The 25114-nt window shown below is 32.1% G+C and overlaps 2 protein-coding genes and 1 long non-coding RNA gene across 3 annotated transcripts; 2 read left to right on the top strand and 1 right to left on the bottom strand.

The window, feature by feature from the left end:
* Window positions 1-3248: 3248 nt before the first annotated feature.
* Window positions 3249-6684, top strand: LOC123204249. The gene is made up of 6 exons (XM_044620847.1): window positions 3249-4071; window positions 4382-4538; window positions 4680-4856; window positions 4969-5052; window positions 5657-5738; window positions 5986-6684. Exons 1-6 carry the CDS (start codon window positions 3734-3736, stop codon window positions 6426-6428), a joined length of 1281 nt encoding a protein of 426 aa, XP_044476782.1. The 5' UTR covers window positions 3249-3733; the 3' UTR covers window positions 6429-6684.
* Window positions 6685-7365: 681 nt separating this feature from the next.
* LOC123204248 (pyruvate dehydrogenase E1 component subunit alpha-3, chloroplastic-like) lies at window positions 7366-9540 on the bottom strand. The gene is made up of 3 exons (XM_044620846.1): window positions 9197-9540; window positions 8340-9120; window positions 7366-7792 (listed from the first exon to the last, which is right to left on the bottom strand). The coding sequence occupies exons 1-3, from the start codon at window positions 9416-9418 to the stop codon at window positions 7515-7517; spliced, it is 1281 nt and encodes a 426-aa protein (XP_044476781.1). The 5' UTR covers window positions 9419-9540; the 3' UTR covers window positions 7366-7514.
* Window positions 9541-23865: 14325 nt separating this feature from the next.
* On the top strand, window positions 23866-24854 carry LOC123204184. Its single transcript, XR_006499460.1, has 2 exons — window positions 23866-24158; window positions 24393-24854. It is a non-coding gene; the product is annotated as an uncharacterized LOC123204184 (long non-coding RNA).
* Window positions 24855-25114: the final 260 nt, after the last annotated feature.

Raw genomic sequence — 25114 nt, 5'->3', positions numbered from 1 at the left:
TAAGGGTGACTCAAGTTCAATTCAAATTTATAACTTAAATTAGTGGTTCGAATTTGTAACTCGATTTGATTTAAATTTATGGTTTGAATTAGTGACTCAAGTTTGTGACTCATTGACAAAACAATTTTATTTTATCTAAATAATATGCAAAATCACTCATTTGAATCGAACTAAGTTACGAATTTGAACTATATATTGGAACTGATTTCAATCGAATCAAATCACAAATTTAAACTATTGATTCAAACTATGAATTCAAATTGAACACCTCTTAGTTCGAGTTTAGTTCGATTTAAAATCGGGCCAAATCTTTTGGCTCGAATTTGAATAAAATAAATTCAAACCGAATTAAATTGAATCAAACCCACTTTTAAGACCAAACTGACTTGGATCATATCAAGCCCTAAATAAACATTTTTTTTTTTGGAAATTATCATATTTACCTCATATATGTTTAAAACTATATTTATAATTTCAATAATTTTAATATGTTATTTATATTTCTAATTTGTTATATTTTTTTCTTTTTTTTTACCGTGTAATTGTAATTTTTTTGATATAATCAAAGAGCGAATCAAAATTTAAAAATACAAAAACATCTCGACCTTTTTTAGAACTCATATAACCTCCTAAAAGTTTGCATTATTACCTTTAAAATTTTAAAAATTATAATTTATCTAAAATATATAATTATACACATGAACACCCGACCTATATTTATATTATATATTTCAATGGACAAATGATATTTTTCAATAGGAGTTTTAAAAAATATCTCAAATTAAACCAAACTAATTTAATCTAATTTTTAAATTGAACACTAAATTATAAAATAGGTTATCTGAAAAATCGATTTAGATACTAATTCAAGAATATGGAGATACATATTTTTAGTTTGATTATCAGTTTGTTTAATTTTCAAAACCAGTTAATCGAACTGAACCAGTTTAAAAAAATAATAATATATTAATAAAATATTAAACATATTTTCGAAAAATTAGAAAAAATAATAAAATAGAATAATTCTTCAAAATTTTGTTCAAAACTAGTTAATCAAAAATTCAGTTTAGTTAATTAATATTTTCGATTTGTTTCAAAATCGGTTAATCTTTAATTCAATTGAGTTTTGATTCATAATTTTTTTAAAATAAAAAATGTGGTTCAAAAGATTGGTAAACCATTGTGAACACCCTTACATGTTTACGCGTAAACATGCCTTGATAATAGAAAATCTTGTTGAATTAATAATATTAAACCCCGAAAAAGTCTCATTATTTATGAGTTACAGAAATATTTCCAAGTCAAATTTGTTGAAATTTCCCTCACGTTGAACCTGAATATCATTTGATTAATTTGACCAACAACCACTTGTAATTATAATAGGCCAAAAGACCTATTTCCACCCAAGATATAGTCAAAACCCAAAATCCTACCTTCCAAATTTTTTAAAACCTAAACACCCTTTTATAAATAAATTGTTATTAAAAATCTCAGTTAGAATTAGAGGTAAAATCGTTATTTATTAAAAAATTTAAAAAATTAAAATTTTATCATATTTTCTTCCCCAAGTTTAAAAATCTCACAATTTTTCATCCAACTTAAAGTTTGAAAAGTGACAAATGTCTCTTAAGGTTTGTTTCTCTTTTCTCTGATGATAATTTATCATCTATATCCATTGATCATCCTCTCTCATATCTTATCTCTCTCTCTCTTAGTCTCTCTCTCTTCCCTTTTTTACCGTCTTTAACAGATACAAAGACGAAATCATCTTCAAACTTTGGGTTAGGGGGAAATTATAAGTTTTTTAAATCTAGTGAGGAAAATATAATAAAACTTTAGTTTTTTAAATTTTTAAATAAATGACGGTTTTTCTCTTAACACTAACTAAAATTTATTTATAAGTATGTATTTAAGTTTTTAAAAGTTACAGGGTTTGAGTTAAATTTTCACTATACCTTAGATAGAAATAAGTTTTTTTAGCCTTTATAATATGAGAATAAGACCATAAAGGTCCAAGCTTAATTAGTCAACTTGTTTGTCTAATTACGTTAATTAAGAAGAGCTCGTCAGAATTAATCCCTTCAATTATATTAAGTCAATATAATAGTGTTAGGTACACTTTCATATTAAAATCTTATGGGGTTTGAATGTTGAAGGGTTCTTTTCCACTATTAAGCCGCCATATTCAAATCCATGTGTCTCACTTTCTTCATCTCATTTTTCATTTCCAAAACTCCAAGTCAATACATATGAAAATGAGAAAAATAAAACATCCCTAAGTGAGTGGCAATGCTTCAAACTTGAATAGGGTTTTGACCTGGTTAAAGTGTCGACTTAAATTTATCTTAGTACAATTGTTCAATTGTCACAGGCCAATATTTTGACTTTTTTGTGTGTGATACCCTCAATAGTGTCTTCTCAATTATGCCCTTATAATGTTATATTTGAATCGAGTTAAAAAATAAGTTTAGTTCAAACAAATTTAGTTCAAAACTTGACCCTACAAGTTAATTATTTTTTAACTCGAGCTCAAGCTTAGTGAAAAACTTTAGTAGTGTTTAGTTCACCAAACTTATAAACCTGAAAAATTTTAATATAAATTAATTAAAATAATATAGTTTTAGTCATTTTTTATTCGATTATAATACTACGCTAAACTTGAGCTTAACTTTTTTTATGTAAACTGAACTTAAACGACTTTGAAGTGAGTTTGACTCTAATCCAACTTTAATTGGTTAAAGTCATTAGATTGGTCCTACCTTATACTCATAAAAAAGATGACTCTAACTATTGACCAGTTTGTACAAGAATACTCTAATCTACCTTCAATACTACTCTCTTGACTCCATTGTACACGCTTTACGGTTAGAGTATCTTCAACTATCAACAACACACTCACAAAACTAATAACCAGACAGACTTGCTAATTAGCATGCACATGCATCGTTTTTGTCCAAATCCTTACCTCGCTCACATACCTGTATCCGTAGCAAACCCTCTTAATAATATTTGAAAACAATTTTAATAATTCCAAAATTAAAAAAAAAAAAAGTTTAATCGAAATAACCGAAAGATTCGGGCCGGATCTTTTGATACATGGTTAATGGCAGAGTCCAAATATATATTAAAAAAAAAATCATTGTGAGTAACGTGAAAAACGAGAGGAGGGCGCGGCGACCACAGAGCAGAGACCAGAGACCACAGAACACACGGCAAATATATGTATATAAGACAATTGAGAGAAGTTGGTGAAGATAAGGGTACCGCCATCAATCTCAAGGCCACATTTTTCACATAAACTTGTTTTTTCCATATTCTATTATTATTATTTATGGTAATTTAAATTCACCATTATTTATCTTATCTTCATAATAAAACCAAACTGTATGCTCTGCTTCTGGCCCTACGGTAATCCGGAGAAGACGTTTTTCCATCTCTAATTTTACAATCCTTATCCGGAAAATCTTTCTTTGTGTTTTCCTGCTCTGTTGCATTTTTCTGAACCTACCCATATCTCTTGTTTCTTTCTTCTTTTATTTTTCTATATTGTTCTGCCTTTCTGTTGTTAGGGTTATCTTCTTTTTTCTTATCCCTTTCAAACCCTACCTCGAACAAGAATCGCTGTGCTTCACGCCTACTACTTCTATTCAGTCGAGGTTTTTCTGGGTGGGTTCTATTCCGATTTGTGTATATTCCTTATCTTTAAGTTATTTAAATTTAGTAATTAAATAACATGGGTTTGGCGTCAGTTTTATGGGAGATTTTTAACAAACCTACCGCGGGTGATGTTGTAAGAGAGTTGTTTATGTTGATTGCACCTTTGTGGATTGCTGTGATTGTTGGGGTTTTGGTTGGTTGGGCATGGAAGCCCAAATGGGTCAATTTAGATTATAGAGATTTGGTGGATGCTTCACTTTCCAAGGTTGCGAATTCATCTTCTATTGGTTTTGCTTCCATTCCCAGTCTCGACTTTTTGAAGTTTCAGTTGCCCACTTGCATATCCGGTGTTTCTGATGATGGGCTGAAATCAGACGCCTTCAATGACCAACCTACCATCAATTCTGATTGCAGGTTTGTCTACTTTTATTTAACTCACTATAATTCTATGGCTCCCTTTGGGTACAATACATAATTTTCAGCAAAATTATGATTCCACAGTATGGTAATTATTATAATTTGGGGAGTGAATCAGATTTTTAACTCTTATGATATGGAAATGCATTTGCTTTGTTTAATTTTTACTTGTTTGTTTGTTTAGTTTATAGAACTTTTTTTTTCTTGTGTATGATACGGTAGGAACTATGAGCCTTAAAGATGAAGTGAACGTGGGGTTTAGACTACAAACTGGGACATTTCTTACAGCCTGACCTTGTTTGTGCAGTTTGCCGCAGAGACAAAACTTAGCGCTGGTGACGGAGGATGATTTAGAGCATTTATGTAGGCTTGTTGAGATAAAAGATGGAGGTCCATCTTGGATACACATGATGGATCGTTCTACACAGAATATGCGATATCAAGCTTGGCGGAGAGATCCTGAGGTAGCTCTCACTTCTTGAAATTGTGTCAATTTGGGTATTTGGTTTGGTAAATTGAATGAGTTAATAAATGAAGGTGAACTTTTAATTACTCTCTCCGCTCAGGTATGTGATTGACCATATTGTTTTTGATTGATTTGCTAGACTGGCCCTCCACAATATCGAAGCAGTACCATCTTTGAGGATGCCACTCCTGAGATGGTGAGGGATTTCTTTTGGGATGATGAATTTCGGTTAAAGTGGGATGACATGCTTACACATGCCTCTACTTTGGAGGAGTGCCCCACCACTGGAACAATGGTAGTCCAATGGGTGCGCAAGGTCAGGAATTATTTCTTTGTTGTATATATATTCTACTTTTCTCCTTCATGTGCACAAGATGCCTTAGCTGCGTTGGCTGATTTAGTAAAGTGTTTTTTTTTTTGTGTTCCAGTTTCCCTTCTTTTGCAGTGACAGAGAATACATTATAGGCCGTCGAATTTGGGAGTCTGGACGATCTTACTACTGTGTAACAAAGGTATGAGAAATGGAACTTTGTGTACTATATTTGAGCTAATTTAAAATTAGTTTAGCAAGTTAAAAACTGTACAATTCGCTTTTCACTCTAGAGAGAAATTGGCATCTATTTCATCCCAGCTCTTTCTTGGCTATCTAGCTATTGATTATGTGACTGTCTAGCTCTTCTGTGTACACAAAACAAGGTTTTATTATCTGCTTACAAGTTCAGCCACCTATAGTTATAGGTTTATATTTTGGTTGGGGCCTTTGATTGGGATTTATTAAGTCAAACAAAAGTGGGTATTTAAGAAGCCATGTCTTGCAAAATGACTTCCCTAGTATGGGTTTGTATTTTCTGATAGCCGTTGTCTGAATTTCATTATTAGTACTTATAGATATCTATGTGACTCCATCATTTGTTTGTTTGTAAATGAGGAACTGTTTTTAACAGTCTTAGTTGTTTGTGCTATTCTGCAGTCACAGTTTTAGTGTTCAGTTCCCTTTGCACTAGTTTCAGTGTAGATAAATTTTTATAACTGTATTTTTCTGTCGAAATTTCTATCTCTATTCTGTTATGTACATTGTTCTGTAAATGACTTGTCTGTTGTTTATTAATCTTTTAGGGAGTACCCTTCTCCTCTGTGCCAAGACGTAATAAACCCAGACGTGTGGATTTGTTCTATTCAAGTTGGTGCATTCGTGCAGGTAAATGTTTCTTATGATGTATTTCAGTTATAAATTCATTATGGTTTTTGCATTACAGACATAGAAAACCACTAATATGTTCTGAATTTCCCTCAGTAAAGAAAAGAAATCATATAGGTCCCATAGTACTGATGAACAAAAATCATCTAAATTTCTTTATAAACTCGTTGACAAGTTGTATAGAGTTTTCTAATACAATTTTTGTGAAGAATCAATGCTAATAAGTACAAGTGTGGTTTTGAACCAGTTGAATCAAGGAGAGGGGATGGCCAGCTGACTGCATGTGAGATCTTACTATTCCATCATGAAGACATGGGTATCCCCTGGGAAATTGCAAAGCTTGGCGTCCGACAGGGTATGTGGGGAGCTGTCAAGAAGTTTGACCCTGCCTTCCAGGCATATCTAAAGGAAAGAGCATCCACAGCCTCACCCTCACGTTATGCCTTCATGGCCCAGATCAACACCAAAGTCAGTGCAGACTACCTAACATCCTTAGAGAGTTCCACTAGCAATTCAACCGATAGTGAAATATTAGATTCATCTAAGAAACCTGTGGGAAGGAACATACCTAAGCTTGTAGTTGTTGGTGGGGCAATTGTCCTCGCTTGTAGTCTTGATCGAGGACTCTTGACTAAGGCAGTCATATTTGGAGTAGCCAGAAGGTTCGCTAAAATCGGAAAGAGGTTGTGAATCACAGAACTTTTATGCATAATTATAGGATGCCACCCAAGCTGGTGCTGTGGAACGGTGAGAAATTGCAAAGATGATTTTCCTCGCTCATCTTCTGTGCAGTAGAAAAGTGTATTCTTTTTTTTTATGCTTGACCTGCAAAGCTGCTTCAGATTATAAAAGGACTAAAAGATCTTACAGTGTATTCTTTACAAATGGCTTTGTCATTTGCAGGATCTTATCCTGCAGTAGTAACAAGCATATTCATGTTTCTTTACTTCTCCATTGTGGCAATTGTTCTATATATACTTATTTGTTCACTGCATGATGGTAAGAATAAACAAATTCAGGGTATAAAGAATCAACTCCCCTTTTGCAGTATTTCTCTTCCATGGTACTTACACAGACTTGGATTTAACAATGTTGTAAAATCAGCGAAGGTGCAGAATTCTCTATTCAATAATGTTGCTCATTGAGGGATAAAGTTTAATTTCCGGTCTCCTCAGTGTCATAGACTGGACTCTAAATTTGTTGAGATCCAGGCTGGCCTATGTTCATGCTTAGTATCTTTTGACATACTCCTGGGAAGCTGTTTTTGTTCCCCATGGCATTAGAGGGAGACGTTAGCATTATGCTTTGTGTTGCTTAACATATTCCTGGTTCCAACCATGCCTGCTTGCTTCTGCATAATCATGCTTCTAAGAAGTACAATACAAGAATTGCGTCTTCTCAAACATTAGCCTTTAGCAGGTCGTTAAGTCAAATTAACTGCTTAGTGAATGTTTCTACCGAAGCTGTTCATCTGGTTGTAGTCTTAACCTTGTTTTCAGGCTATAATTTTGAAGTTATGCTGGCCTCAACAAACCCGGAAGAAGAAGAAGAAGAAAAAATCAAACGAAATATGAATATTACCAGGCAGTTTAATCCTTTTGGTTTGATATCAACAAAAGGCAGAGCATTTCTTATAGAATCGTATTGGGGGCTTAATTATTAAATTGAAAATTAAAAGCACAGCATGAGTATCCTGAGCATTCAGCAAAATGGAAATTACAGTAAGAAGGAAGTAATGACTATAATATGAATGGACTTCTGACCATTACATAAGAACTAGACATGGGCAGTTCCTTCTGTGAATTTGGGATCCTCACATCTGTACCTTCCATCAGGGCCAATTCCAAAGCCTTTTGGATCAGCAAATACATTTTCCAGCAGCTGACTTCTAGGTGGATGGGGGCTTGCATCTGCAAATTCCACAGAATCCTCAACCAACTCTTCAATCTTCTTCTCTATGGCTTTTAATTCAGCTTCACTGGCCAATTTGCTCTCAATCATGTACTTTTTCAAAGCTGTGAGGGGATCTCTTGCTGCATAGTGAGCCTTCTCAGCTGCAAGACAGTAATACAACACCTTTTGTAAGCAAGCAAGAAACACACATAATTCTAAATTATAACACCAGATGATTTAGCATGAACATGTAGATCTATATATATACTAGATATGAACTAAATATAAGTTCCATTGTATTCAGCCTAGATACACATATAGAAGGATGATATATAAGCTTATAAACACTCAAGGCAAGGAAATTTCCCATTGTCAGAATCCTTGTAACTGATATTGGACTAGAATCATCCTACAAAATTGCCCAAGGTTCATGTCAATTACAAGCAACTGTCGTGTTCACAACTCTATTACTATGTCGTGGCATATTTCATCGAAGTGCAAGATGAGACAATAGAATATAGGCATGGTTAACTGGGAACTATCAAAATATGCAGTAATCAATTTTAAGTAACAATTGTATACCTAAAACACACAACAATAATGAAGAATAAATAAGCAAGTAAACCCCTAAAACATTATAAACACATTTATTTATTTCAACAAAGAAGATGATCAATATAGCCAAGTCAAGGTAAACTGAAGACTTACAAGGATCACGAAGCTCATCAGGATCAGCCAAAGAATGTCCTCTAAATCTGTAGGTTTCACATTCAACCAAAGTGGGTCCATCCCCTCTTCTAGCTCTCTCAGTTGCCTCCTTAGCTACTTCTCTCACCTTCAAGACATCCATTCCATCTACTTGAACACCAGGCATTCCAAAGGCAGGCCCTTTCTTCCATATCTCGGGATCAGAGGTTGCTCTCAAATGTGACATCCCAATTGCCCACAAGTTGTTCTCGACCACAAACACAATGGGCAATTTCCACAATGCTGCCATATTTAAACACTCAAAAAACTGTCCATTGTTACAGGTACCATCTCCAAAGAAGGCAACAGTGATATCATCACAATTACTGTCCTTCAAAACCTCTCGTTTGTACTTTGAAGTAAATGCAGCACCAGTGGCAATAGGTATCCCTTCACCAATGAATGCAAATCCACCAATCAAATTATGTTCTTTAGAGAACATGTGCATAGACCCACCTTGGCCTCTAACACAGCCAGTGGTCTTCCCAAAGAGCTCACTCATAACTTCACGAGCAGACACTCCTTTACTTAAAGCATGAACATGGTCTCTGTAAGTACTAACAACAGTGTCTTGTTTCCTCAACAATTTAATGAAACCAGTGGAAACAGCTTCTTGGCCATTGTATAAATGAACAAAGCCAAACATTTTGCCTCTGTAGTACATCTGGGCACACATGTCTTCAAATATCCTGCTCAAAACCATGTCTTCATAGAGCTCCAATCCTTCCTCCTTTGTTATCAACTGCAAAAACAACAACATATAAAACAAAATAAAAACTTTAAATTAAATCAAAAGATCGTTGGTGACGACGAGTTACCACATTGCCAACAGATGGAGAAGATTTGAGGTTTTTTTCCTTAACATCAGAGACAGCAACGATGCTGGATTGGCGAAGCTTTGGAAGAGGCAACGCAGAGTTAGTAAGAGGATTGAAACGGAGGTGACGGGTGGATCCCAGAAAGGGAGTGAGTGAAGAGTTATTAGTTGAAAAAGAGCGGGGTGTTATGGTGTTGATGGAAGAAGAAAAAGTGGAAGACATTTTTGTTGAAGGAAGAAAAAGAAAGATCAGAGATTGGAAAAAGGGAAACTTGTAGAAGAAAGAGAGGAGAAAAGAGCGTATAAAGAGGGGCGGAGAAGATGGGCGGAGAATGCAAGAAGAAGAAGCACAGTAATAACCGCCAACATTGGGAGAAGCCAAGTGCACGTACCCGATCTGGGCTGTGGGCTAAACTCTATGTAAACCCACATTAACTTTGAACAAAACTTAAAGCCCAAAGTCTACTAAATATTTTTGGATTGATAGTTTAAAAAAGAAACTTCGTATACATGCGTTTAAATACGTAAATTAATATATAAATAATATATTATTATATAATTAATTATTTTAAATTAAAAATAAAATAACACTCAATCATATGATAATTAATAACAAATGATGCGTGTGTTCAAAAAAGTGTGTGTGTACATAACATTGTTCTATACTGATATACTTAAGTAGTAAAATTATGTGTATTTACTATGAGTACATATATAGGTATTTATTTGATATATGTTATTAAATGATCGGATAATTTTGAATTGGCCAAAGGACTATTTCCCACCCAAGATTAGTTGTGTTCTCAAAGTCACTCCTGCAAGATTTGAAAAACTCAAAGTCTTATTCATTGATCAATTGTCGTTAAAAAAAATAAGGGTAGAATAATTATTTTACTAATAATATTAAAAAATATAAAACTGATTATATTTTTTCTCTAAGTTTTAGTAACAAATAACTTTACCTATACATAAAATTTTCTAACTTGAAAAAGTCATATCCCCCTCCCCCCCCCCCCCCCCCCTCCCCTCTTTCAAACCTAAGATTTTTTCCTTTATCCCTCTAGCGACCATCTCCAACGTCGATGACCTCCTCTCTCTAGTGTGACTTTGAGAAAACAACTATACTTGGGTGAAAAATAGTTTTTCAGTCTTTTGAATTAAGGATAAAATAACACTTAATCATATGATAACATATTATATAAATATCCAGAAGTGAATACAGATAGCATTGCTCATAGTTACAACTCCAACTTAATACTCATTTAACTCGCATTTCTAATTTTAGAATCTTAGTCTCTTAAATTTATTTTTATTGATAAAAAAATAAATCAAAAAGCGAACAAAGTTTGCATTAAAATCATCTTAATCTAATTAAATAACATTTCATCAAATTATTTGATACTTTGTTAGAATATCTAAAAACGAAAATTTGAAATTTCTTCATATATTAGTAAATTTTATTTTATTAATTTGTAAATTATTATACATTTTATTGTTATCTTGTAGTTAATTTAATTATAAGAATAATTTCCACATCAATTTTGTTGTATAATAAAAAAAATTTATAATATGAAATTAACGGAAAACAGAAAACTTTGATTTTTTGAAAATAGTAAAGAAGTAGGAACAGGGTAAGCAGGTAAACCTGGGATAAGCTACTTAGTTCATCACACGACTGCATATCTATTTGGTGGTAAGCTTCACTTAATTCTTCATAGGCCAAATGACTTGTTCTCACCCAAGATTTAGTGTAAAACAAACTCACCCCCGTTAACTTCTTCCTTTGTCATGAATGACCACCGATACTAGTTGCAACTTCCTTTATCATGAATGACCACCAAGTCTGATCAAAATTACTAGATTTTTGTGCACAAAGCTTCCTAAAATAGTGACGAATTGTAACAAAGATTAACGCGAAACTCCAATCTTTGACATCCTTGGTCTTTGAGAAACTCATATCAGTGTTTTCCAAAGATAAAGGATGTCAAAGATTGACGTTTCACACCAATCTTTGTTGCAATTCATCACCATTTCGGTGAGCTCTGTGTATAAAAATCTAGTCATTTCGATCAGATTTTTTATAGTTTTGCATTAGAAAACCACCGAAAAGGGAGGGGAGATGCGGTTGGGAAGAATGATCATTGAAAAAATGGAATGAAGTTTTTGGAGTGTAAGTGCAATATTTTAAAGTTTGAGGGAGGTGACTGTTCATTCTAAAATAAAAAATCCTAAAAACCATATATGGTGAGGGTGAAAGATTAATTTTTTTAAATTAAGGATAACTTATTAGTTTTTAAAATTAAGGGAGAAAAAGAAATAATTTTTTTTGTTTAAATAAAAATCTTTAAATGACCATTTTAACTCTGACTCTAATAGTCAAAACTAACGGATGAATGACTATTTAGGTTTTTGAAAGTTAGTAAGGATGAGTTTGAATTTGCACTAAACCTTGGGTGGAACTAAGACATTTGGACTTATTCGTAGGACAGATAATTCGTATATGAAGTTCTAACTAGGTAATTCGTGGTTTCACTAATCATATGATCAATATAATTCGAACTCAAATTGTCCTCCCCAAAAATCGTATATCTTTACCACTTTTGTTAACCCTAGATTAGATTAAAATTGTTTTTACTATTGATTATGAACGTTATTAAGAAGGTCATCTGAGATTAAAATCATCCCTGCAATCTTGAGTCCATAAACATTATTGTTAAAAAATCATGTATAAGTAAGATCTTTTTCCACTTTCAAATACAACTGGGAGAAAAAGTTCCAGAAGAACAGCAGAGCATCAAACAGTAAGATTAAAAAAGAATTTTATAAAAGAATTAATCCTGATTTTACAGAGATATGAATGAAAGAACAGAGGAGGAAAATCCTGTTTCCGTTTATGTATTCACGAAGTCAAATTCCTCCTATGAATCGAGTACAATAGGCGTCAGCTTCTTCCACGATAATAACCAGAAAAAACTGAGTCAATACGAGATCAGTGTCTCGAAACAGTTGAGTCCATCCAACTCAGGAGCAAATCTGGCCTTCTTACAATTCGCCTTTGATGAAGACGACCCCTGTTGCTTCTTCTCCATGTGGAAAGTTTTGTTAGAATCCTTTGACTCCGTCTGCATATTATTAACCTTGTTGGTTACAGAAAGAAAAGAGGCCCTCACTTTCTGCCCCAAGACTTCTGCAGAGAAAGCGTCAAAGCTGCTGAAAATCGAATTCATGATTGCTAGGGATGGAGACTTGATCTTGATTCTTGCGTTTATGCTTTGATGAAGCTTGTGACTTGTGAAAGACGAAAGGGAAGAAAGGTATTTATATACACAGAGAGATGACGCCTAACGGAGAGAGGAAACAAGATTTTTACAGAATTTAGGTTGCGGGTTGTTTCAGGATTTGTCTGGATTTATTTACCATTGAAAACGTGTGGGAAGACTTCTCATGGACCCCACTGAGTTTCCAAGTTGGAACGTTATCTTGATCCATTCAAGTTGGCCACGGTCAATCTGGGGAGACGTTGATTAAGCAAAGACTTTGAATTATTCATACAATCTGCCACACGCTGCTCCACATGATACAATCTGCGGTCAACAAGCTGTTCCAATTCGAAGAATCTTCGGTTGACACTCTCTTATCGTCAACTCTTGGTCGGCCAACATCTGTGGCAAACGATCCATCGAAACACCTTTAGGAGAGGAGGTAGACCTCCTAACAGGTGGGAAGGTCGACGGCTGAGTTGGTGGGAACGCGGTGGCAACGTGAGGGGTCACCACCCGTGCAAGGGACAGGGCAGCCTGTTGGGAGGACCCCCATGCAGTGATTGGGGACTGGGCAACGGGAGGCATGCCTAGGCAACATCCTCCTCCTCTCCCATGTATGCCAATGCCTTGAGACATCACTCCGTTGCCCTCTCTAGTAGTGTAGTATGCAAGACATAAGTGACAACATTTTGATTAAAAAAAAAAAACAAATTTATTAATAAAGAAATTTAATTTAATCATATGAACAACTATAAAATATATCATCTCACTACATATACGAGAAGCCTAAAAAATTGCAAGTACATCATCCCACACAGAGAGGTTGATGGTCCTCCAATTCAGCGTCCAAGGTACCCAATCTTCTTCTAGACTATCGAAGAAATCCCTAAATTTCCTAGGTTCTCATAAATCCAAAATTGCTTGATCAACAAAAACTCAAATTAATATATATGATCATATGTCATAAACTAATTTAATTTATGACTTGGTTACCTAAAAGGCTAGCAAATACCTCATTAGTGGATAATTGACCATGGGGGCACGAGAGGGAAAGGCGGGTATTGACGAGCAACGTCCTCATATTTCATGTGTATTGCTCATCTCATCGAGTCAGTTGTAGCATTCCACAGCATGTAACCCCAAGGGTAATGACTAAATGCATCGAGGTCATCCATAAACAATAAGAGATGATCTTGGATGACCTTCCTATTATTTGCCCCTGTCATTCCAAGATGCAAAAAATATAAGATAGCGAACTTAATAATATCTTCGTCACAATTGCCCTAACACTATGACTCAAAAGCTATGTAGAGGTCAATATAATTTATTGTTGAAGCCCTTAGAAGTATTGTTGCCTTAATTGGAGAATCCCTAAAATCTCCACATACGATGAGACATTCACACTATTGCTATAAATAAGCCTTGTAATCATTGTGAACTCTATAAAGGCTAAAACAAACGTTGACACCTTTTAATATGAACTATAACCTCTTTTTAGATCCTTAAGGTTAATTAGACAGAATAATATCGAATGTATAAATACGAAACTAAACAATGTTCTTTCATGTCCAAGAAATGGCCAAAACATATTATCCTGAATATATCTCTGTATGTCATATTTAGTTTTGCTTGGATTTTGTAATTGTGCCATTGTGGCCTCAAATAGTCAATTGAACCTGAAATTGATAGGCCTCAAGGAATTTGTACTCGTCTTCACAATAATTGACACCCAATCTTTAAAAAAAAAAAAATACTAAAACCTTTTTAACTTAGTAAACAAAACCAATTAGACCGAGCACAAATAAAAAAATAGGTTGTTAAATATAAAAAAATTTGTCATTATGAACATTAAATTTCATTACTGTTTCGTTAATAATCGTCATATGTTAAGAGTTGAGTCTTAGACACACTCGACTTACCAATTTCATTTTAAATAGTGGTAGGTTGGATTCCAAGCGTGCTCGTCCTACCAATTTCATACCCAAATAGTGATAAATTAGTCCCAAGTAGACTCAACCTATAATTTTAACATCTAACCAGTGGTAGATTGAACGCATTTGACACTCGATCAACCACTGCTTAGGTGAAAAATAATAGGTTGGATTCCAAACGTGACCAATCTATAACACTGCTAATGGTGCCAATACAAAAACTTAGATTTCATCATTTTCAACCAACAAATTACTCAAATAATTGACCATAAACCTTTTCCCAACCCATATTAACCATTTCTAACTTTAAAAAAATACAAGTTTACTTAATCAAAATCAAATCTCGAAGCTCAAGTTGTCATAAAAGTTCAGCTTCTTTGTTTTTCGTCAATAACACGCTTATATTGTGAACGAAACTAACAATTAAACATTTTTCCTCAACTAATAACGATTTTCAAATCCAAAAAACAATTATCTAGCTTAAAATTCCAAACCCTAATAGAATATAAATCAAACAAATAAACTAAGAGAACATGATACGATTATTTACTTGTAAAACCTTTTTTTAGAAGAACATAACCAAAAAATTGTAGAAGATCGAAGAAATGGAGCCAAAATCTTTGAAATCGGGAGAGGAAATTTTTAGGTAGGTTAAAAAGTAGGCGCAAGGATAAAAAAGGTTGTGGCTGCTTATATGCATACCGGGGTATTTTAGGTACTTTGCATTTATCGGCTAAAATTGTATCATAAAAAATTTATGATTAATATAAATGAATTAAAAAATTGTCAAAATAATTATTTTTTTTAATTTTAATTTAGATTATGCAGACTTAATACTCATTTTGTCTTCATATTTAACATTAGGACTTTTATCTCTCAAACATTTAAAAATTAATTAAAAAACAAAAAAAATCCTACATAAAAACCATCTTTATTATTGAAGTAAATAATATTCCATCAAATTATTTGATATTTTATTTGAAATTTTAAAATTTTTATTATTATTTTATGTTTAAATTAATTATATAAATAATTTATTTACATCAAATTTATATTATAATAAAAAAATGTCTAAATCTTAAGATCGAATCCCTGAAATATAGAATACTTCGATCTCTCTGCTTTTGCTACTGATGATAAAAGTGATTAAGAAGATCATCCGAGATTAAAATCATCTCTTCACTCTTGAATTCATAAAAATAAAAATTCAATAAATCATGTAAAAATAAGATCTCTTTCCACTTTCACATGCAACTCGGAGAAAAAGTACCAGAAGAAGAACAGAGCTTCAAACATTAAGATTGATACCATTTTATAGAAGAATTAATCCTGATTTTACAGGAATATGAATGAAAGAACAGAGGAGGAAAATCCTGTATCAGTTTCTATATTCACTAAGTTAAATTCCTATGAATCAAGTACTATAGGCGTCAGCTTCTTCCACCATAATTACTAGAAAACTTGAGTCAATACGAGATCAGGGTCTCGAAACAGTTGAGCCCATCCAACTCAGGAGCAAATCTGGCTTTTTGACAATTCGCCTTTGATGAAGACGATCCCTCTTGCTTCTTCTCCATGTGGGAAGCTTTGTTTACCCGTGTAGAATCCTTTGAATCCGCCTGCATGTTAACCTTCTGTGTTGCAGAAAGATAAGAGGCCCTCACTTTCTGCCCCAAGAATTCTGCAGATAAAGCGTCAAAGCTGCTGAAGATCGAATTCATGATTGCTAGAGATGGAGGCTTGATCTTGATTCTTGCGTTTATGTTTTTGATAAAGCTTGTGATTTGTGAAAGACCAAAGAGAAGAAAGGTGCTTATATAGAGAGAGAGAGATGAAGCCTGCGGAAAGAGGAATCAAGATTTTTACAGGATTTAGGACACTTGCGTTCCACGTTGTTTCAGGATTTGTCCGGACTTTATCTGCAGAACGTGGAAGAAAACTTCTCATGGACCCCACTTGGTTAATTTGATCCATTCAAGTTGGCCAAGGTCAATCTAGGAGAGGCTGATTAAGCAAAGACTTTGAAATTAATGGCCGCCGTTCAACTGCTGTTGGTCTGCTGAGTAAATTCCCTTGTCATACCCAAGGTTTGACTTGAAAGCCCTTTTCCATCCTCAATAGACATAAATAACATTTTCTCACACTTAATAGACATAAATAATATTTTCTTAACCATATTCAAACCTATTTTTTATTAAAATTTTTTTACTATCAATTAATTTAAAAAAATAATAACATTATGTATACCCACTTTTAAGTATACACATAATATATTATTATGTGATTAAATATTATTATATTATTAATTCAAAATCATCGAATCATTTTATAACACAAGTCAAGTATATATTTATTTGTATATTTAAAGTAAGTATGCATAGTTTTATTGTAAAAAAAAATTAAAAAAACAACAATTTTCTTTCAGAGTCAAATAAAGGTGGTAATAGGTTGGGCTAGTTTCGGTATGACCAACCATACTTGAGTCATGCCAGGTCAAGGCCTACACAATAACAAGTCTTGTGGTCTAAGCCAACCCGCACGAATACTAAAACCCGTGACACATCTCATTAATTATATTTTTTTTATTTTGTTATTATTTTTTGTTAAGTCTTTTAGATTTCTCAAACTAATATTTTGGTTTTCTCTATAACATTAATAATAAATAATTAGTAAGGTTAGATTTCTCATGTTAATATTTTTGTTTTCTCATAATATTAGTAATAATTTATTGTTACTTTTTTAATTTTTCATCACATTAATAAATACTTTTGCATCTTCCATGTAATAATTAATAATTAATAAATTTTTTAAATAATTATAAATAAGGTCATGTCGAGTCAAGTTGGCCCGTATAGCCTATTACAGTGCAGGTTGTGCCCCTATGGCTCGCACCTAAGCTAGGTCTTGGGCTGGTCTAACCTCGTTGATACTTTTGAACTCAAATATTTTAAACATGATAATTTAACTTTTAAAAAGTTTTAAAAACTCATAAATTAATTTTTAAAATCTTTTCAAACCCTTATATATTTTAAAACTACCATATGACCCTAATAATTGAAATATAACGTTTACACCGATAGTTTATTACATTATGTATAATAGTTTAAAAGTATAATTATTATTTTTCAAACTATTGGAAGGTAATGTATTTGATAGAAGGTTATGTTTCAAAAAAATTTTAAAGATACTAAACTTATTTCAAATTTCAAATAGCCCCCAAAAATTAAAAAAATATAATATTTTAAAAAATTATGGTTTATCTCTTGATATACAACTATACGAAAATGATATGATTTGATATTTAATTTTTAATATTTTTAATTTAGAGTTATATGATAATTTTGAAAATAAAATGATAATTTCACTTTTTAATAATATTGTTTCATTAACAAAATTTAATTTAGGATGAGAAAGTGTTATTTATGTTTGATTTTGGGTGGAAAATTGATATTTACAAACCAAGGGTGAAAGAAGTGCTAAGGCTAAACTTTGGAGGTGAACATGTGTTTCACTATGGTCTATCTCCTCCTACTCTGGCGGAGCCCACACGCCAGTGGCGGTGGCCCTCCCAAGTTAATTGAATTCCGACTATGTTTTGTCATTAATCACGCCACCAGTCCACTTGGAAGAAAATTCAAGAAGCAACTAGAATTGCTTTCTTTATCAGCAAGTTTCATATGCGTTATGCGTCATCATGCATTTAGCCGCCTGCTTAGATTTCAGGCCGAAAGACTATTTCCCAAATAAGTTTTGATGCCTCTTCAAAGTTATTTTTTTTTTAGTTTAAAAAATTTAGAATTTTACCTATTTATTTAAAATTTCAGTTGTAATTAAAAATAAAATTATTATTTAACTAAAAAATTTAAAAAAAATTAAAGTTTTATTTTATTCACTTTTTCAATTTAAAACTCTTATAATTTTTCTCAATCAAATTTAAAAAATCAATATTTTCTCTCTAGGGTTTATAAATCTTCATCGAAGATAATGTCATCTCTGATAATGGTTTACAAACTCTAAAGAGAAATTGTGAGATTTTTAAATTGAATGGGATAAATGCATTAAAACTTTAGTTTTTAAAAAATTTTGTTAAATAATAATTTTACTTTTAACGCTAACTGAGATTTTCAACAGACGGTGGGATTTTAAAACCTTGTGAGTATAAATTTAAGAATATGTCAAAACTTAGGTGGAAAATAGTCCTTCGGCCTAGTTTTTATTATAATTAAATTCAAATCGAATTGAATATAAACTCATCTCAAAGTTATTCAAGATTGACTTACTTGAGAAGCGCTAAACTCAAATTTGACTTAAGTTTGAACTCGAACCAAGTTTTGTAGTATAATTGAGAATAAATTATTAAAACAATATCGTTTTGATACATTTTAGTTAAAATAACATTGTTTTGGTTAATCTCTATCAAACTTTTCTAGACTCGCAACCTTCAAACTTGAAAATATTTAACTCTTCTGTTCGAGCTAGGGTTAGATTCAGACCGAGCCAACTCGAGCTACTCATCTGATTTTTTAATTAAAAATTTTGATACAAAACGATGTCTTTTTGACTAAAATATATTAAAACGACGTCGTTTTAATAACGAAAAACGAATTGAGTCAAATTTGAATCGAGTTCCAATTTGGCTTTCATGAGCTCATCGAGCTCGAGCTCAACTATATATAAATCGAACCGAGCTCGAGCTCGGCTCAACTCAAACCCAACCCTAGTTCGAGCTCAAACTCAAATTTACTTGAATTAAATTTGTTCTAGACTTATTCAAATCAAACTTCTTTTCCAAATCAAATAAACTTAGTTCAAATCTACTCTTAAATTCTGAAACATAATCCACAATGTCTATCCTGAACGTCTCAAATTTACAAGAAATGTAGATTGAATTGAATGAAACTTCTAGAATCAATCTTGCCAGCAGACCCAATTCAACAAATAACGAGCGTTTCATAGAAGCCCAACCCATCGAATTTGGGTGCGAAAGCGAGAGCAACAAGCGGCGGTTTTCCAAGCAGCGACTTCGGTGAGGTGTTGCCGCCGTTCTTGCTCATCGGCTCTTTGGAAGCAGCTGCCTTTGCCTTGTAATCATGTATCATTGTCCTCTTGATAGGCGGAAGAGGCACACCAAATTCGTCCCCAAAGTAGTCGCTACAGATTGAAGAAATCAATGAACCAAATACAGACATTGTCACGTTCTCAAAATTCTCGACCTGGAAAGGATGATAATGGGGTAATGAATCCAGGCTGATACATTTATAGAGGAAGGCAAGGAATGACTTGCAGGATTCCGAAATTTGTACGGATTTTTCTTGTAATTGGAAAATTTTTTTCCTCCAAGTTGAGTCCTTATAATCCAGGATGTTTCGCTGAATAATTGGATGCTTCCTCAGCAAGTAAACGTATACCAGAAAAAAAAAAGATTTGACCAGATTAATAGGATAAATTGACCACCAATTTATGATGATCTAAACGCAATTTTAGATAACTAGCCTTTAATATGACACAACCCATTAAAAGAATAAATAGTGAATCTCGTTTAAGTTGGCCCATAACATTTAGAGATGCCAATGCGTTGGATATCGATCGAATACCTTAATTTTTATTTTTATCGTTTTGTCCCATCCTTGATATGGAGATAATAGAGAATCTCTATTTTGTTCTTGGGAAAAAAATTTCTCTCCATTTCACTTCCTCATCCTTGTAGGCAAATTTTCTCACACTCTTCTATCCATCTCCGTTAAAAAATTAATACTATATTTAGTAGTTATTAGGATATATTTATAATAATTCAAATTTTAGATGATAATTCTCTCCATTTTTCAGCAACAAAATCCACTCTAGTTGAAAACCCTACCATCTTCTTCTTCCCAATAGATGCATTAAAGTCAACAACCACTTTTGTCGAACAAAGACAATTCATCATCTTCGTCTCTTCAGACAGAAAGAAGACAATTCATCTTCATTTGGTAGAAGATTGATGCCAAGAGAATCAACTTCATCTAGTCTTATGTCGAAACAAATGAGATCTAGAGCCAATTCACAAAAGAGAAGCTGACGAAAGACGAACAAGATTTGCTGAGATTCAGTCGATTTCGCCAATTCTTCTGTCATCAAGAGTGACAAAGAGCACCGAGAAAGGTCGCCAGTCAACTAGCACTTAGCCGAAGTGGATTTCATTATTGAAAAATGGATTGGTTTTTAAGTTTAAGGTTTCAGAAAGGAAAATAATAATTTTTCAAAACTTAGATTTTGGGAAAAACTTTTTTTTAACTAAGTGATGAAAATAAGATAAAATTTTATTTTGTTAAGTATTTTTTGATAAATAAAGATTTTACACTTAATCATAATCAATAAAACTATGTGTACCCACTTTGGGTACATAAATATATACACATTTATATGTGTCATCATGTGATTAGATGATTTTGAATTAAGAATAAAATAATAATCAATCATATGATGACACATATAAATATATATATATATTTATATACTCAAAATAAGTACACATAGTATTGCTCTAAACCGGATGTTGGAGTTATACCAAACCTTGAGTGGTAATAATCCTTTAGCCCAGTGGAAATAAATTAATAGTTGAAGGTGGACGAGTCAATTGGTTATTAAAAAAATTAGATGACGTTGCACGTTTTGCGGTGCAAATTAAAGGGTTCTATTTTCATATTAAAAGAACAAAACATCTTTTTGACCGCCCGCCCCTATGCAACTTTTCAGGGTCTCCTTTCACATTGCTTTGATCTTTTTGTGCGTGGAAGATTGCAAAGACAGGATTATGCATTTCTTTGAACAAAACAAATTTTATAATGTTGCAAAATTGCTTTAGAAAAACTTATTCAATCCCTATAGACATTTCTTTTTTGGCCTTTTAGAGACTTGACTTTGTTTTTTTAAACAAAAAAAAACGAGTCTTTCGATTTTACAATTGAAGTGACCAAACTTGCAATCAGTCACATAAAAATAGATATAATATCTTTAGTTAGTAAATACAACAACAGAAAAAAAAAGTTTGAAAATTATATCGGCATGATATGATGAATGATAAATGATATGTTGATAAAAAACAGTTGTAAAATTTAGATATAAAAAATTACGAAACGTATATATACAAGTTTAATTTGAGACCTTATTAATAATATATTTTTAAAAATATAACAATATCAATCATAATTTTAACACTTTTCACAGATCTTTTAGTTGAAAATAATATAATAATATATACATATAAAGTATCTAATTGACTATTAAAACTAATATAACGTAATACATCATATTCAACCACTGCACCACCATGTAAATATGCAATAAGATTAATGAAAAATTGGTACATCAAATTAGTCCATATATGAGACATTAAAGGAATTATAAATATGGTGAAGTTACAAACACACAAATAAAAAGACAGTGAAAGCTTACTTTTTTTTTTTTTAATAATGAAGATAAAGAGTTGAACCCAACAAAAAGAAAAGTATCAATCTGATGTAAAAAAAATTATGTGAAAATTTTTTTGATCTTATTATGAATATGAATCTGATGCGATGGATGGAGAGGTTAAAAATTTGACAAAAAAAGGGTTTTTTTGTCAACTTGATGGTAATTAATTGAAAATTAAAGGGACATTTTCGTATTTTAGATTTGGGCATCAAAACAGCATCATTTTGAATTTCTTTAAAAATTCAAAAAAATAAAAAACATATAAAATAATCGTTTAATACGTGTTTAATATAAAAAATATATAAAATATGTGTTTAATACGTTTTAAGTTAAAAAATTCGAAACATCATATTTAATACGTGAATTAAACGGAAACAAAAATTATTCCCCTCTTTACTAACTAAGCTAACATCTAATGTCATTAAAAATATAAATTTTTGTTTTAATTGATAAATGATAACCAAGATAATTTTTTGTTGACATGCACAATTTAACAATTGATGCGAACAATTGCAATCCACAAAATTCTTAAATCAACCCTTTCTGCCAAATTCATAACAATATTTATCGATGTCAAACCTTGTTTTCTTTTATCTTTTTAATGTATCTTGTTCGTTTAAATTTTTTAATCATAATGGTGTTTTAATCTAATCATAATAATCTTTTTAATGATGTTTTAATGTATCTTTTTTACCATTGTCTATGAGTTCTTTGTTGACTCATAATAAAACTTCAAACTTTCAACTTAAAAAATCCCAACCATAAAAAACAAAAATTAATTTTGGTTAAATTTTGCTTATTCTAGGTAGGTTTTCTTTATTATGGGTGTGTTTCTGGGTTTTTATAAAATAAATTTGGGAAAAGTATAATTTGAGATTTTTGTGGGTTATAAATGTTTATATTAACAATAAGAGTGCAAATGAGTTGAGTCGTTTATAAGCAACTCATAATTTGGCTCATCTTGAGTCTAACTTGAGTTAGGCTCTTAAGTCAAGTTCAAGTTTGATGTTGGCTAACACAGTGGATTGGTGTAACACCGACAAATATATTTAAGGGTATTTTGATCAATTACTATTTTATAATAAATAATATTTTAAATTAGTATAAGATGAAAAAAAGAGAAAGGATTGTTTGTGTTGGATATACACCTATTAAAAAGTCGTATATCATTTTGAGTGATGAATCGTTATCAATGAATTTGAGAGTAACCCCTTTGATGGAAAACATCATTTGAGTAGGTAAAACACTCATTTTATAGTAGAGACTATTTGATATGCATGGTTTTGAAGTAAGAGAACACTTAACTTAAGTGAGATAATTGTTTGAAATGCTCGATCCAAACAATTATTTTTGAAAATCCCCATAAGAGCTAACTTTCAAACTAATGTTTACCATTTTCCGAAACTTTATTTTACATAGAAGTTGAGAGTAAGATCCAAGCGAGTCGCATCAATTTGAAGGATAAAATTCGTCAAACATGAAGAATTGTTATTATCTTTAAAGGAGAGGTAAGCAAAAGATCTCACTTTTTCTAAAAGCAATAATGACATAAAAATGAATGATTTTTTATATGTAATAAAGAATCTTATCTGAGATAGAATTGATCACACTGAGCAAATCAAATTTATTAAATTATATAAATCAAGAGTAGAGATTTAAATTTATATCTTCTTATAAATTAAGTCTCTTCTTTTACTATTCAAATTATTATTTAAAGTAATAATTTTTTATTTAACATTATTTTAAATTTTAGAAAATAAAAATATGAATTTTCCCTTTTATCATAAATTTTCAGTTAATGGAGTTTATACCACCAAAGGATGAACATGCGTTTTTATTTAATTTCCCTAAGTCCAAAACATTTGATAAATTAAAAAAAAAAATCCAAAACGGCGTCGATTTTGGACAAAGCCATCTTAACTAATTTGAAGGCATTTTTAACCTACTTCTCATCGCACCCTACTGTCAATCTACAAACTTTCTTCACCTCACTTAACTTTCAACGGCTCAAAATAACCTTTTCTGCAACGTGGCAATTTTTTATTGGACCCCAGATTCAGTACTTGCAGATGCCTTTCGTTATTTTTGTGTATATATATATATATTTATTAAAATGCTGCGAAAACATAGGGAGAGATATCTTTGAAACAAGTATCGGTCGAGATCCGGCGATTTTCGTCGGATTTCGTCCAATTTTCGCTCTAACTTTTCATAAAATAAGATGAAGGGGTCCAGCGCTCTGGTTGCTACGGTGGTGGTTGCCTCCACCGTGGCTCTCACGTCATCTTCCTCTACTAGAGAAGCTGATATGAGGAAGGTGCTTTTCGTATTTCTCGTTTTGGTTCTGTTATAGATCTGTTTTCACTTTTTTGATATCTCAAGTCATTGCTTTGATTCTTGTTGTGTTTTTGTTTTTGCACATTCAAGTTCCATTTTTTCCGCGTTTTTATCCTTAAAATTTTCTTCATACATTACTCTTTCGTTCATCATGTTTGGATTCGCTAGTATTTTATTTATTTATTTATTTTTTAAATTATTGTTGATTTAGCAGGGATTTTGTTCATCTGAGCGAAATGGTCAGCCGAGTAGCAGTACATCGTCAGAAAAGGAGAAATTCGCGCCAAGATTTGACGGATTGAGGTTCATAGAGACATTAGTAACTGCCCACAGGTGAAACTCACAATTGAATAGCCCACCGGCCTTCGTTGTGGTTTGTAGTCTTAGATACTAATTTTTTTTTCTTTTGGGTTATTAAGAGTAAATCAATGAGTCTTTTTTGTGCTTGGGGCCGGGGCCTTTTTGTTTATTGATGAGATCAGTTCCAAAGCGTGAGGGTAGCAATTTGTTTTGTCATTGTACTCTTGTTGATTTGGATCTTAATAGCGTGGCATCTTTACTTAGTGGGGTGAAGGTTTTAGCTTTCTGTCCGTATTAGATGCTTGGAAATTACGCATACAACCTGTTTGCTAAAATAATTGTTTTTATTAATAATATATTAAATTTTTAATTTTAATTTATTTAATTAAATTGATTGTAAAATCGATAATTCTCATTAAGTTAGATTCCAAAGGGAGAAAATGTGAATCATGTATTGTAAAAATGCTTTCCAAAGCCCAACCGTCCAAAAATCACTCTAATCTACAATATTCCCACTAGCTGGCAGAACGTTGTCCTACTTGCGCCTCTTTGTTTCCGTGCCGCCTATAATAATATAAAATAATATTAATATAAATATATATTTATTTGTAATATTATATAATTAAATATTATTTT

This window comes from Mangifera indica, chromosome 20 (assembly GCF_011075055.1).
Source record: "Mangifera indica cultivar Alphonso chromosome 20, CATAS_Mindica_2.1, whole genome shotgun sequence".
NCBI lineage: Eukaryota > Viridiplantae > Streptophyta > Magnoliopsida > Sapindales > Anacardiaceae > Mangifera > Mangifera indica.
Note: the sequence above shows the minus strand (reverse complement) of the source record. Positions and strands in the feature narration are given on the sequence as shown.